The sequence below is a fragment of the Coturnix japonica genome, chromosome 2 (assembly GCF_001577835.2).
Source record: "Coturnix japonica isolate 7356 chromosome 2, Coturnix japonica 2.1, whole genome shotgun sequence".
Classification (NCBI taxonomy): Eukaryota; Metazoa; Chordata; class Aves; order Galliformes; family Phasianidae; genus Coturnix; species Coturnix japonica.
In genome coordinates this window covers 106,287,249-106,302,045 of record NC_029517.1, presented here as the reverse complement: position 1 = coordinate 106,302,045, position 14,797 = coordinate 106,287,249, and the positions used below count along the sequence as shown (strand labels likewise).

The window sequence follows — 14,797 nt, the reverse complement described above, 5'->3', positions numbered from 1 at the left end:
AAATTATTATCTAGTTCTTAATTGTGAGAAACAATGAAAAGTATAAATAGATCAACAGAATACATAAAATACAAAATATGTTGGACTTGTACCTCTTGCTCCCTTTACAGTACATCGGTACTTTTGTTATGTAGTAAAAGCATTGGTAATTAAATTTAAAGAAATTATACAGATTAAAAGAAATCAAACATCAAATCAAACTTGTTAACATCCTGTGTGAAATTTACTTGTTCTGCACACTAATATTGAACAGATACCATCATTTTTACTTATCTGTCCCTCACTGTTTGTTAGCTACAAAAATTAAAGGTATCACTGAATTGGTCTTTATTAACTACAGCTGAGTTTCCTCTTTTAATTTAATGCTGTTGTGACTGTAAACTTAGAATAAAGAATTTGTCTGTATCATAATCTCTATAACGATATTCTACCATTTAATTTTGCCATTAAAGGTATTCAGGACTTGTAACTGAGAGCATCGTGTGGCTTTTCAGTATGAGAAAGAAGGATGGAAATATGTGCATTTTTTTAAAATGTGCCCTACTGTTGTATTACTGTCCTGCTTTTCTTCACAGAACACAGCTTTGCACCTAGCTGCAAAAGAAGGGCATGCAAAAGCAGTAAGGTTACTTCTTGACTATGGTGCAAAAATTCTGTTGAACAAAGCAGTAGCTTCTTTTTTCCATGAAGCAATACACAACAGGAGGAAAGATGTAGTGTCAGCTGTCATTTTGCACAAAAGGTAAGATACACAGAAAATGCTTTTTGAATTTATTTTTCCACTTGTAATTGTTTTTTGTTTTGTTTTATGTGAGATTAAGTTTTGAAAACCAGCTGTTTAATGAGTTTTTATTTTGAAATTACAGATACAGTTTTATATTCTTGTGAGAATCAGTAAATCTTGTTAAGTTACTTGGCATGTTCTTTTTCATGTCAGGTTGAGTATTCAGATTCAGGGAAAGGAAAACAACTAACAAAAAAGCATATGTAGGCACATTTAAATTAAGTACTCCTTCCCATGTTTTCCCACTGCATATGCATGTAATTTAGCCCTTTCACATAATGTTACAATACCTTCAGACTTTTAATCAAAAGATAAGACTGACACCATTCAAGGGAATGATTTCAAAATCATTGTTTCACATATGTTACAAAAATTTAAAAATGTGGCAGTTCAACTACAGTGTAGAGTACTTTACATTAGAATATTATCGAGTACTGTTTCAAGACCAAAACATTTCACTGTTGACTGATGAGCAAATCTTTTGGTAAGTGCTGTAGAAACACTGCCAGTATGTTGCAGTATTTATTAGTATTCAGCTCATCTTGCAATCCAGGATTCCAGCTTTAGTTAAGTTCCCTATGGAGTATGAAGAAAGACACTTATTCTTGAGAGGTCTTAGCATAGTTGACACATTTTTGTTTAATTGATAACAGGAATAAATATGAATCATTCTCAGTGAAGCATCTAGAGTGTTACTCAGTTACAGCTGAATTTCCACTTGGTGGTATATAAAAATTACACACTGTGATTTGCAAGATGATATCTAAAATAAAACTCAAATAATCTCAAACAAGCTTAATTTAAAAAAGAAGCAACTAATTCCTCTTAATTTTAACTTATTTTTGTAGATGGGAAGAAGCTGTTCTGACATTCTCTCACTATTCTAGTGCCAATAAATGCCCTTTGCTGGAAATGATCGAGTATCTTCCTGATTCATTTAAAGTAAGTTTGCTGCTCATTTTAAAGACACAGCTCCACAAAAAAAAACTCAGTTACTTTGCATCAATCACCATTGTTTTTCTATTGCTGTCCTCAATAACATTGATTATTATAAAATAAGAAAAAAAACCATAAATTCATAAGTTGATGTACTTGTGTTTTAGTGATAGTTTCAGACCTGTCTGGTCTCTTGAGTTTCTTTAGAAATAGAAATAAGATCTTAGTTTCCTGAGAAAGTGGAGTGATAAAAGCAGCCTTGCTGTGTATTACATATAGCATATATATTTTAAAAGATCATAAAAGTGATGGAAGTTAGAAGAGAATTGGTTCCAAAGCTATTTGAGGTAATTTTGCCTTCTGAGTTAACTCTTAAATCAAGATAGAGAATTTTATTTTTTTAATTAAAATTGCTTGTTATGTATATATTCAAAAATGCTTTTCATTTTATACCTCTAAGCTAACATACAGCCTTGTAAAATGAATAATTTCATTATTGAACTCCTATATGTGAACTTTGGAATTTTCTGTATGTATAACACCCTGTAAAACCTGACTGAATCATCACTTCTATTAGAGGATTGCTGTGTCTGAATGCCTATTTCTTCATGCCCAAACTTTCTGTTCATATTGATGAGTGTTATCTGTATCACCTTTATTCATGGTTCTGTTCATCTTCAAAGCTGGTTTTGGACAACTGCATAATTGAATCTTCAGAGGAAAAGACAAGTCGAGACTTCTATGTAAGTGGATGAAAAAAATGTATGAAAGCAGCACATTTTATGAACTTAGAGTCAAATATATCACAGTGTCCCCGACAATGTGTTAGCAACAGAATATTATCTGGATAAATATTAAGTTAGAAAACCATCAACCTGACTTTTTACTACTAGTACTGGATGTAAACTTAATTCCTCTTCAGTATTTTCCGTAGCTACGTAAGCATCCTGGTATAAATTGAAACTGCTTTAACTTGGTTCACGAATAATTCAACAGTTACTCACCAATAACTGCATTGAAAATTCATTCACAAAAAAACTCACCTCAATTTGTGGAAGACCTTAAAGTCACTTCATCAGATTCTAGCAGTATTCAAACGTTTGTCTGTGTTATTCTCTGCAAATCCAGTAATTCAGTTCTCTTTACTGTTTGATGCTGGAAGAAATACATATTAATACATGAAAACTTGGGAAGAAATCACTACAAATTTCTTAATGTTTGTAAACGTGGTATGATGCTACTGACATGGCGTGCCTGTAGATAAATATCAGATCTTAGATCTTACCAGAAAACACAAATGGCTGATCTTTGGGCTTTTCTTTGAAGTCATCATTAAAGCAAACTCTAGTTACATTAATGATATTTGTAGTGTTTTTTCTATTGCAATATAAAAGATTTAATATAATTATGTCGCAGCCATATTTGTTTCGATGTCATGTTCGCAGGCAGACTGACCAACAATTAGTAAACATCAGCTTTACAAACACTATGATATGATAGACTTTTTCTTTTCTCTCAGGATAAGCTTTTTAAAATTCGGCATATTATCTAATCTGGTTTTTCAGATTGAATACAACTTCAGATATCTTCAATGTCCCCTGACACTTAACAAGAAATTAAAGGAAGCTGAAGATATTTTCTATGAACCACTGGCCATTTTAAATGTAAGTATTTTATTTTATTCTGACATAATTCCAATATGCCTTCTTTGAGATAAACAAGGGTTTGTTATATTTTATCATAACATTCCTTCTCCAAATTCTGTATGTAATTCCAAATTAAAGTATCTTGGAATGAAGTATGGGTTCAAGTTCTTATAGTCTACGTAATACATAGCAATTCTCTCAGGGTTAGTTTATGTAAATAACTCTGAATGTTTCAAGACAGTGTGTTGAAACAGGCAGGCTGCATGTTAAATAAGACCATGATCCAATCGTCAGGACTATGAGCTGGAAGAAAAGGCATAGGAAAAAGCTGACAGGGTTGACTGTTTCCATGTGTTGATTGTGAAAAATTTCTGTGCCTAAAACAAGTTTTGCTGTTCTCACACATAGCCAGTTTATTTTAATTCTTTTTTTTTTTTTTTTTTCTTTTTCCCTTCCTGAAAACATTATAGACTGATCTTGCTGGCTTCTTTTGATTGCTTTTTTGGGCGTACTGCTGGCAATTAAATTTGGTGTAGTTTTTAATAATAAAGAAATTACTTTCTAGTTAAATGTATCTAGAAAATCTTGGTCATTTCACATCTATGGCTTGCAAAATGTTTACTCCTAAAAACATAGATAATTAATTAGTCTTCCAGGTTTGTCTGCCTATATAGTGTCAGTTTTTAAAGTATGAAATAGACTGAGAGCTGCAGAAGAGAAAGCAGAGGACTCAGCAGGCTAAGACAGAATCAGTTTTGAGTGTACAAAAGAACTTTGCATTATTTTACAAGGATACTATAGTTTTCATTATGCTAATAATCAAGTTAAGAAGGTTGGCTAGGCTGTTTTTTAAGCATGTTACTTAGCTAGAAGAGACAAATTTGATCCTTGGTACCTTCTTGTTTTATAGGCCATGGTACGACACAATCGCATGGAGCTACTCAGTCATCCCGTGTGCAAAGAGTATTTGCTAATGAAGTGGTACGTGTATTTTAATGTATATAAAAAACAATATCACATGTCAGGATGAAGATTGTTGTACCTGAGAGCTGCTGATAAAAGACAAATACTGCTATGGCATGAATGGCACCAATGTCTTTTGTATACAACACTCATAAATGTATCTAGAATATGCTAATTTTTATATAAAATATAACTTAGAGTTTAGTACTGATTCTTTGATATATATGGAAGAAGCAGCCACTGTCTTTGCTTCCACATATTTTCTAAAAATATTTAATAGTATAAAGTTAAAAAGAAATTATATTTTGGAATGCCTGCTAGAGTTCACACAAACCTCAGTGAACATCTATCACAAAAAAAATGTTTGAAAAAATACCTATAATGAAAACATTCTTGGCTATTAAATTTAAATGCATGCCCTTCTAAATTTATTAAGTGTTTTAACATGGAGCATTTTTTACTTTCAAGGATGGCTTATGGTTTTCGAGCGCATCTAATGAATTTAGGCATTTATTCTCTTGGTTTGATACCATTGACTCTTCTGGTCACCCACATACAGCCAGGAAGACCTTTAAATGGAACAGAAATCTATGAAGCAAGACCGTTGGAGTATGAGGTACTGAGTTTTCTTCCTCTTTACAATGCATTTAGAATGATTGTAGGAAGAAATTATGATTATTTTGAACTGTTTATTATCAACTCTACATAGAATTGAAGTGTTTGTTCATCAGTTACTTTTGATGATAAATTTTAGTTATGATTTCTTATTTTCAGTGTCTTTTCTAAAAACGTAGTGCCTGGTGTGACTATTACAGTTACTTCCATAAAGTGAGTGTTCATTTAAAGTTGAAGAAAAAGGAATAACATGTATTTAAGAATAGAGACAGATAACAGTGAATTTTTCAACTTCTCATATATTTTTATTTTTCAGACAAAATAAACCAAGGTGGCTTTTTTTTTTTAAATTTTGACACAGAAATATTTGTCAACTGTAAAGTCTTTTTGCCTATTCAAATACAGCTTTATTTGCCTGTTTTATGTATTACTTCGGGGGAGGTTCTTCTTGTTGCCTTCTAATACTTAAAGGGAGCTTATAAACAGGAAGGAAACTGATTTTCACAAGATAATAATAATAGGTCAAGGGGAAATGGTTTTAAATGTTAAAAGGGAGATTTAGATTAGGTATTAGGAGAAAATCTCTACACAGAGTATGATGAAGCACTGGAACAGTTTGCCCAGAGAAGCTGTGGAAGCTCCATCCCTGGAGGTGTTCCAGACCAGGCTGGATGGGGCCCTGGGCAGGCTGGTCTAGTTTGGGGCAGCTCTGCCTACAGCAAGGAGGGTAATTGGAACTAGGTGATCTTTAAGGTGCCTTTCAACCCATGCCATTCTATGACTCTTACCTCAGGTTAAAGATGTGCAGAAAACTGGCATGAGGGGAATCAGCTTTACAATTTATCAAATACAGAATTCACTGTTGTTTTCTATGCCAGTATAAGGCATCTCACAATAAAATTCCTTGCCTATACTGGTTGTAAATAGAGACATCAAAGGGAACAGCCACGTAAGGGTGTCAGGACTCCAATTTCAGCACCTTGTAAAGATTTCAGTTGCCATTCCTTATGCTCCAGTGTGATAGTTATGAACTGCAGAATTTATGCTTATATAGAGGCAAAACATACTGAAAATGTTGCCTAAATACAGCAATTCCATTCACAACAGTTGAACTGGTTAATAGAAACTGCTTAGCATAGGAATGCTCAAGCTTTCTTATTTGGTTTGTATTACTTAAAAACAATATAATTGACATGAATTTCACAACAAACATTAGTAAAACAGAAGTATAGCCTGTTAGCTTGCTTCAAATAAACTTAATACTGTCTTAACAGAATGAGATATAAGGCAGGCAGAGCTAAAATAAACATTGCTCATTTAATAATTTCTGCTTTGCTTTGTGCTCTGTTTTTTTATTTCAGGACTCATACTTCACAAGAGTGTGTATGTGTCTAGTTTTAATTATGAGTTTACTGGGAATTTGCAAAGAAATATTTCAACTCATTCAGCAGGTAAATATATGCAGAAGTAGATTCATAGCACTAATCACAGTGTGCATGGCACTTTATTTGATATTAAAATACATCTGACTTTTCTCTGATTACAAGGAAAATATAATTTATTCCTACAAATAAAATTAAAGCGTGAAGAACATTTAAATAGTGTTATTTAATTCAGTCACTTAATGATGAATGTCTTGTAAATATGTATCTGTCTCTCTTAAATCCCAGAAATTGAAATATTTGTTGGATTACTCCAATCTACTGGACTGGACAATTTATAGTACCAGCATAATTTTCGTGTCTTCTTTATTTATTAACACACCAGCTCATTTGCAGTGGGAATGTGGAGCAATTGCTGTATACTTGTCTTGGATGAACTTCTTGATTTATCTTCAGCGGTAACATTTATTTACATGCTCTGTGATAAATACTTTCAATATTTCCAGATAGTTTACATACGATAGAGCATAACTGGTTGTGTTAGTCCTATTATTTATTTATTTAAGCTATGCAAGTTTCTAGATTAGGATCTAATGATCTGTTGTTGTTTTTTCACCTGATAAGCTGTAATTTTTTGTGTTTTTCGTGTGAAGCATCATGGAGTGTGCTGATGACAAGAAAAGAAATAAGAAAATGTATTTTGATGTGAAATAATTGGGTATTTGTTTAAAGAATGTCTAGAATTGCACATAAGAAAAAAAAATCAGACAAAAATAATTGACTTCCCCCCACCCCCCACATAAATACTGCTGCAAAAGAAGGATGTAAATCACAGGAGGCAAAAGGAGAACAAACTATAGTTATATAACTTGAGTGAAGATATTTTCTCTTAGCAGTTTATAGAGTAAGTAGCACATCCCAGTTGTCTTCATCCTAATGCTCTATAAAAGTATCACGTTAGATGAAATAATCTTGTGAGTTGACATTGACTCTGTTTATTTGTTGATTAATTTCAGTAGCATTTCACTGTAGTTGATATATTTAAGGATAAGGTTTGTCAGCCAAAGCAATGTCATAAAGATATTATCTCCATATGACATTGCCTTTGTAGACAAACATTGTTGTACACGTGTCTGAGCTTAGATGACTAATCAATGGGCTTATCTTCTGTTCTTTGCTGTGTCCTGTGGGCAAAATGGATATTGAACCTAAGCACTCAAAATCAAATTCCTTGAGTGCTCAACCATCTTTCTTACTATAAATCAAATGTTATCCTTCCCTGAATATAGTTCATTTGTTTGTAGATATTAGAACTTTACAGTTACTGTACGCATAATTATTCTGAGTTAGGCCATCTCTTCTCAAAGCAACCTAAGCTATACTGACCTCAATAGAACTGTACCAAATAAAAACACCTTTATTTATATTAAGATTATGTTTGCTTTACTTTCCGCTTATCTTTTTAGAGGTGCACATAATATTTCAGGGGGGAAAACTTGTGAAGGGATTTTCTTACTTGTGCTACTGTTTTAGCATAAAACAGTCATCTGCTCCTTGAATCTGGTACAGAACATAAATTCCTGAGTTCAGGTTTGGGTGAAAAACTAGATTGGTCTGCTTTGTGACAACATGTGTTCTGAGATCTGGTTGATGTGTAAGCCAAGAATGGGGTAAGATTGCCAGAGAACAAACTGTTGGAAGCTCAGTGACTTAAAATTGCGTTCTAACTTCAGTATATAATTTTTCTTACATTTTTTTTTGGTTCACTTATTGCCTAGATTTGAAAATTATGGCATTTACGTTGTGATGTTCTGGGAAATTCTGAGGACTTTGATTCGGATCGCTGTTGTTTTCTTTTTCCTGATATTGGCCTTTGGACTGAGCTTCTTTGTCCTTTTGGGCTCACAGGTTAGTTGAGTTCTTTAGCATTTTAGATGTTACCTTTAAATAAAGAATTTTCAAAACTATTTACAAATTTCATAGTTTTTTGGGTTTCTGTTGATTTCTTCATTTCTTCTTTTTCAGCAAACATATAGCACACCACTGCTTTCTGTAATGAAGACATTTGCAATGATGCTGGGAGACATAAACTATCATGATGCATTCCTTGATCCTTTATTGAGCAGTGAATTGCCATATCCATTCCTGAGTTACACGGTTCTGATTATATTTACTTTGCTTATTCCAATCCTTCTTATGAACTTGCTAGTAAGTAAACTGCTTCTTAATGCACAGAAGTGGTTAGTCATGGTTGTGTGTGTGTGTGTACTTTTACACAGTTTTGACATATAGAATTACTTTAGTAATGATGTGTAACATTCATTCATAATGTAACAAACAAATATTTTTAGTGACATAAAGTTGACTTTCCCTTAATTTTTGCAGTGAGTATCTTCAGATATGTATAACTAAGTAACTGATGAAATTTGCCCAGCTGCAACAGGGTCTTCCTTACTTCTTGTGTTTGGCTCTAGAATAGTCAGGAGCATAGCCTTCTGTTTCTGTAAGGAGTCAAAAAAACAGCTTCTGCATATATGAAGAGTGCATGAATGTCAGAAGAAACTGTTTTTCTTCTTTGCTGAGGAGCAGTCCCTCTGGTCTGTGCTACAATCTGACTTTACACTGACATTAGAAGAAGAAATGTTTGAGTTAGTGATTAGATCTCTGAACCAGAGTTCTCTGATTTTGTTCTGACTTCATGCTGGAGAGTGACTCATGCAATCACTGCCCCTCTTTTTTCAGCAGGAAGAAAACATATATTCAGATTGAAGCTGCAGTATGTTATTATGTTCTCTCTACTGAGACAAATGGGGAAGGATGATTTTAATAAGTGCTTAGGTAAATACCTGCCCCATAAACTAGAAACTGTCTTAATTGTTTAATCTCTCCTTCTGTTTTACCATCATAAACTAGTAGTAACAGTGATTTTATTTATTAATTTATTTTCAGAGACAGATCTCAAATCTTCATTGCACACATGCCAGCCAGCAGTATATGCTACTTCATGTGCCTGTAGTGAATAAAGTGAATCAGAAAACCAATTCATAGTCAGAAAGGCAAACAACAAGTAAATCATCTTCAGCCGTATTTCACTGACTGTCAATTACTGTTTTTAGGAAATCAGGTTTTTCTCATGAGCTGAGCAATAAAACTCAGCAAGTCAGCTCAGGGCTATCTTTGGGGTTTTGGTTTGTTTTGGTTTTGTTTTTAGATTACTGTCACCATGTAGTTCAATCAGAAGTCAAGATACATTCTACTCCACAAAAAAAAAATTAAAAAAATAAAAAAAATTAAAAAATCGATCATGAATCACAAAATAAGGGATTTTATTCTTAACAATTCTTCTAGGTTTCTTTTCATTACTACTATGCCGGTATTTGGAAGTGAAAAAGCTTACTATTATTCTTGATACCTATTTTCCAAGTAGTCACAGAGGAGCGATGTTTCCAGAATCAAGTGTAACAGGTTAAACTTTAGAGTCATTTTGTATTCAAATGTAACAGTTGCAATTGAAAGCACAGATCAGATTACAAAGGAAAATAAAAAACCCACAGTAAAAATGTTTCTTGGATCTTTGATACTATGTTGTATTTTCAGATTGGTTTGGCTGTTGGGGACATAGCTGAAGTGCAAAAATATGCTGCTCTCAAAAGGATTGCAATGCAGGTAAGTAGCATACCACAAAAACACAACTGGAGGAATTAGCACTGCTAGGAAACCATACAGATAATTAGCTAATTTATCATCATCATCACTAACTAACAACATAACATCTCTTTCAAGAAAATTTGAATATGGGCATCTTATCCTAACTCTTATTTTCAATTGTCTGCTTTTGTATACTGAGAACATAATCTGCAATGGCAGTTATAACTAAGGATCTTAGTAATATTTCTAAGTGTTTTTAGATACCTTGATCTATTTAAACACCTAGTAGAAGTTGCACTGAAACCAGAAGAATTTAATAACCTATATAGTTTTCTTCTTTTTTTTTTTTTTTTATTTTTTTTATTTCTTAAGGAAGAGTAGATTTGGCATATAGTTTTCAAATTTTTTCTTTTCGTTGTTGTAAACTGTCTATGAAGCTTGATTTTTCACAGGGAGAAATACACAGAGTATAGACCTGTCAAACAGAGAACAAATATCACTTCTCACAAGATATTCTCAGAAACTTCCTGTGTGCTTCTGCTGGAAGTCTGTATTTTGAGAACTGACCATTCATAACATTCACCCAGGGAGCAGTGGCTTTGTACACATTCCCTTCTGACTGCTTTTTCCAGAGAGTTTTAGAGAAAACCTAGGGACTGTGCATGTAGGAAAGTTCCTGAGAAGACATTCAGAGTATTTTCCTTACAGTGATTCCTTTGGCTTCTTAATCTGTACATTCTCTGTCATAACCTAGGAAAAAGGTATAGCACAGTTAAAGGGAAAGATCACTCTCATCATTATTTAGTCTCAAAATCATTGGCTTTTTAAAGTATTCGGTCTTTGAGCATTTCTGCTCTGTAATTCTATACTGCAACCCGTAGAGTAATGAAATGTTCCAGTCATTACACATGAGTTAACTCAGATCTAAAACTATTTTAGTTTTAAGAGTGCATAGCTGTGTGGAATAATTACTCTGTGGAAAACTATATACTGCTTTGACTACATGGTATCTAGTGTCTGGACTGCGAGGATCAACTATTGTACCATAGTGTGCTGTGTACATGTCCTCTGAGGCATGATGACTCGTGATTTAAATATACTGACATATTGGTTATTTTTATGTTATTATGTGTAGCTATCCTAAGGAAATATATCTTATTCTAATTGCAAAATAATGTTTAGGTTAATCTTCACACAAACTTAGAGAAGAAGCTGCCATTTTGGTTCCTTAGTCGAGTGGACCAGGAATCAATCACAGTTTATCCTAACAGACCAAGATACTGTGGATTTATGGTAAGGTTGTGAATATTTGACTCTAGATTTTATAGTAAAACGTGGTGTGATTTAACTTGGTTTGTACACAGATTGCTGACAATTTTGCATTAATAAGATTTGATCATTAATTGAAATTAATGATAGCATGTCTGATCTTAAAATGACTAATCAATATTTGAGTGCAACCTAATTTACTCAGCTATAATTAGTGCCTTGAATTCTCAGTGGTGGGTGATGTTATTAGTCAGGAGAAGTTACAGAAGTTATTCAGACTGAAAATGTAAGTACTCACTTCTGGCTGCTTTTTATCTGTCTCTCTACTTTTAATTTCATCTGCTGTTGGTAGACTGAATTTTCTGATTAAGTGTATTTGGCAATAGGAATGTTTAATATCCTAAAACTAACTTTATACCTGAAACTACTTCTAACATTAAGAATATGTTGAGTCTGTTACTGTTCACCCATTTGGAATTATTATTATTATTTCATTTTGACACTATGTTTTATTTAGAGTGTGTTCCAGTATTGCTTTGGGTTTGAGGACTCTACCACAGATGCACAGAGCACTGATACAACATTAGAACTGGAAGTTCTGAAGCAGAAATACAGGTATATATTGTCTTATTATTCTAGCAGTAAGTAGAGCCCTGTATTACAAAGGAATCGCTGTTTTAAAACAGCATTCTAAAGATCAATACTTAACCCACAAAATGAAATTTAATTTACCTTTTGTCCTTTATTAAACTTCACTGGTATGGTAACTTCATATTCTGTAATGTATTTACTTTCAAAAGACATCTGTGTTAAAGAAATATGCTTATCCCATGGCAGAGAAAGAGGACGGGCTTGTTTTCCCCTTGCAGTGAACTGCATATATATATATATAAAGAAAAGGCACGCTCATTTCTGAATTAGAGTTTTGTGTATGGAGGTTTTCCAGAGTTACTTTAAACTCACAATTAGTGTAATTCCAACTGGTTTGCAGATACACACAATCGCTAACAGACTTTGCAGTGGTCAGGTGGTAAATCTGCTTCAGATTTTTTCCCCCAAAATGGATTGCTGTCCACATTCTCCTCCAAACAAATCATCTGTTTCCTAGAAGGTTGGAAGAAGTCCTCTGTACTGTACTGCTCTTACTCATCTTACCAATATAGCCATAGGAACACTTTCAGAAAAGCCTTCTGTGAATGTACAGCTAGGAAAATCTATCTAATCAGACATTTTTTGAATGGAATAACTCGTGGCTATTTCATTACAGAAAGTTGCATTTCCTTCTCTGAAAATTTTGTTCTGTTATGTTACTGGTATGTTTTTATTGTCAGCATTCAAAATGGCACTCAGTTCCCTCTGCAGATGGACACAGTCAGCTCTGAGTATATACACACTTGTACTTCTGTTTGTTTTGTTTTAATTAACGCTAGTTAATTGCTGTACTGTTTTAATTCTTATTGTACTTGTTTGATAACCACATAGAAAGAACTGTATCTAAGGAAGACCCAAACTGCTCTTCATAGAGAGCCCTTTCAATCACTGCAAATCTGTATTTGTGCTGCCATTTTGTAAGTCTAGGCATTGTGAAGAGTAGATTTTCAGAAAAAGCCTGCTTCATAATATCATGAAGACAGTTTCTGGACACATTTACTATTTCTTCCATTTTTTCTTAAAAGATAATGTGTTCTGTATGCCTGCTAACTGATGCTCTTTGTATCAGTTGTGCTTTGGGTAGCAATTCTTTGGGTAGCACCAGAGGCATTCAAGGCCAGGTTGGATGGGGCCCTGGGCAACCTGATCTAGTGGGTGGCAGCGCTGCTTACAGCTGGCGGTTGGAGCTTGATTGTCTTTAAGGTCTCTTCCAACTTTAGCCAGTTTGTGATTCTAAAGAAATCAGTAAGTTTGTCCCATATACTGCTAAAGTAGTTGTGAAGGTCATCAGATGACTGAGTGCTAAATTGCTGTTGCAAATCTGGTCCTTATTCCTTTCCAGACACTTAAGTCAAAACTACAAATGGAAATGTTTAGAATTTTACTTTATTTGAGAGTGAGGTTGTTCTTACGTTAAATATGTAGTAAGGCATTTTTTCTCAAGAACCAGAAATTTGTTCTTTAATCTTATTTCTTAAAACCTGGAGAAGTAGCACAGCTTGAAAACTTCAATGTACCCCAAATAAAATTCTTTGTTAGGAGAAGTGTGAGGTTGAGGACTATTGATATCTGTACTTTGAAACCAAATGGCAAAACTTACTTTATGTGTGCTTTTCAACTTCTGTTTCTTCTTGTTGTTTCTCTCCTTTTAGGCTCAAAGATATATCAACACTGTTGGAAAAGCAACACGACCTCATTAAACTGATTATACAAAAAATGGAGATAGTGTCAGAGGCTGAGGATGAAGACAGCAATGATTTATTTCAGCACAAATTTAGAAAAAGGCAGTTAGAACATAGGAACAGTAAATGGGATACAGTGTTAAAAGCTGTTAAATCAAATGTGCCTAACCCAAGCACAGAAAAGAGCAGCAGCTTCTTGTAGACTTCTCTGTGATATCGTGTTATATTAACATTTTGTTTTTCTTTAGGGTCAATTCTCTCAATGCCTGTCCATAATATCAATGTGAACCAGTATTTATTCAAGTAAGAAAACAAGGCCAGATCCAAAAAAAGGATGTAGGTGCTCAAAGCAGTATTTAAGGAGATTTAAGATGTCTACATCTTGAACTGTGATCCCAAAAGAGGCTGACCTATGAGGAAAGTGCCTAACTCAACAGGTGCCAACCTGGCTGTCCTTAGAATTCTTGTGGCTTCTAACTAGGTCAGTTCCTGGATTTGGCCCTAATGCAATTAGTTATCTGCGTAGTTATGTGGGTTTTTTTTATTGTTACAATTATTTTTTAGAATTCTAGAATTTTTAGAAGTTCAAACTGCAATTCATCAGATGTTTTGAGAGAGCCAATGGGCTTTATGTAGACTACAGCGGGAGTAAAAGACTAGTTTGACTGATCCTTCAGAAGCTTTGCTGAGTAAGGACTGCAGGATCAGACCTGAAACGTAACAAATAAGGTTACAAAAATGCAGTGTAGGATGAGAATAATTTTATGTTCTGGATAACTATATGCAGAGGGATCTTTTGAACTTGCATGCATATAGAAGTGGTAGAATGACATGCTGAATACTAGTAATTTACCACTTACTGTCCTTATACTGCTAGTGTGATTTTGGCCTTCCTGATATAAAAACTGACTTTGTTTCTTTAATCTGCACTCTCGTTTTGCTGTTTGTTTGCTGGATATTCAGTACATTATGTAATATACAGTAATAGACCAAATGTGGAAATAAACATGAATTAAACTGTGTTCAAGTATCTGAGTATATTTGCTTCAAAAACAGTGGTAATAAACTAGTTATGTCTGCATATAGTTACAGTGTTCTGTAGTTTGCTTTTGAATTCATACAATTTCTTTAACCATTGAATATACATCAGATCTTCATGTAAGGAACAGTTACAATCCTAGTTGATTTTAGAGGAAGGCAGCTACCAGAAATCGATTCATA

At 33.8% G+C, this 14,797-nt stretch overlaps 1 protein-coding gene across 2 annotated transcripts in view; it reads left to right on the top strand.

Annotated features, from left to right (window-relative positions):
- The window catches only part of TRPA1 (transient receptor potential cation channel subfamily A member 1), a 36,255-nt gene extending 21,658 nt beyond the window's left edge, over nucleotides 1-14,597 (top strand). For both annotated transcript variants that reach the window (XM_032442756.1, XM_015855776.2), the window contains 14 exons: nucleotides 576-742; nucleotides 1,633-1,726; nucleotides 2,404-2,463; nucleotides 3,286-3,384; nucleotides 4,277-4,347; nucleotides 4,798-4,945; nucleotides 6,306-6,395; nucleotides 6,615-6,784; nucleotides 8,105-8,234; nucleotides 8,352-8,534; nucleotides 9,924-9,992; nucleotides 11,157-11,267; nucleotides 11,761-11,858; nucleotides 13,547-14,597. In XM_032442756.1, coding sequence (XP_032298647.1) covers nucleotides 576-742; nucleotides 1,633-1,726; nucleotides 2,404-2,463; nucleotides 3,286-3,384; nucleotides 4,277-4,347; nucleotides 4,798-4,945; nucleotides 6,306-6,395; nucleotides 6,615-6,784; nucleotides 8,105-8,234; nucleotides 8,352-8,534; nucleotides 9,924-9,992; nucleotides 11,157-11,267; nucleotides 11,761-11,858; nucleotides 13,547-13,778 — 1,722 coding nt within the window. In that variant the 3' untranslated portion in view covers nucleotides 13,779-14,597. The remainder of the gene's footprint in view (nucleotides 1-575; nucleotides 743-1,632; nucleotides 1,727-2,403; nucleotides 2,464-3,285; nucleotides 3,385-4,276; nucleotides 4,348-4,797; nucleotides 4,946-6,305; nucleotides 6,396-6,614; nucleotides 6,785-8,104; nucleotides 8,235-8,351; nucleotides 8,535-9,923; nucleotides 9,993-11,156; nucleotides 11,268-11,760; nucleotides 11,859-13,546) is intronic.
- Nucleotides 14,598-14,797: the final 200 nt, after the last annotated feature.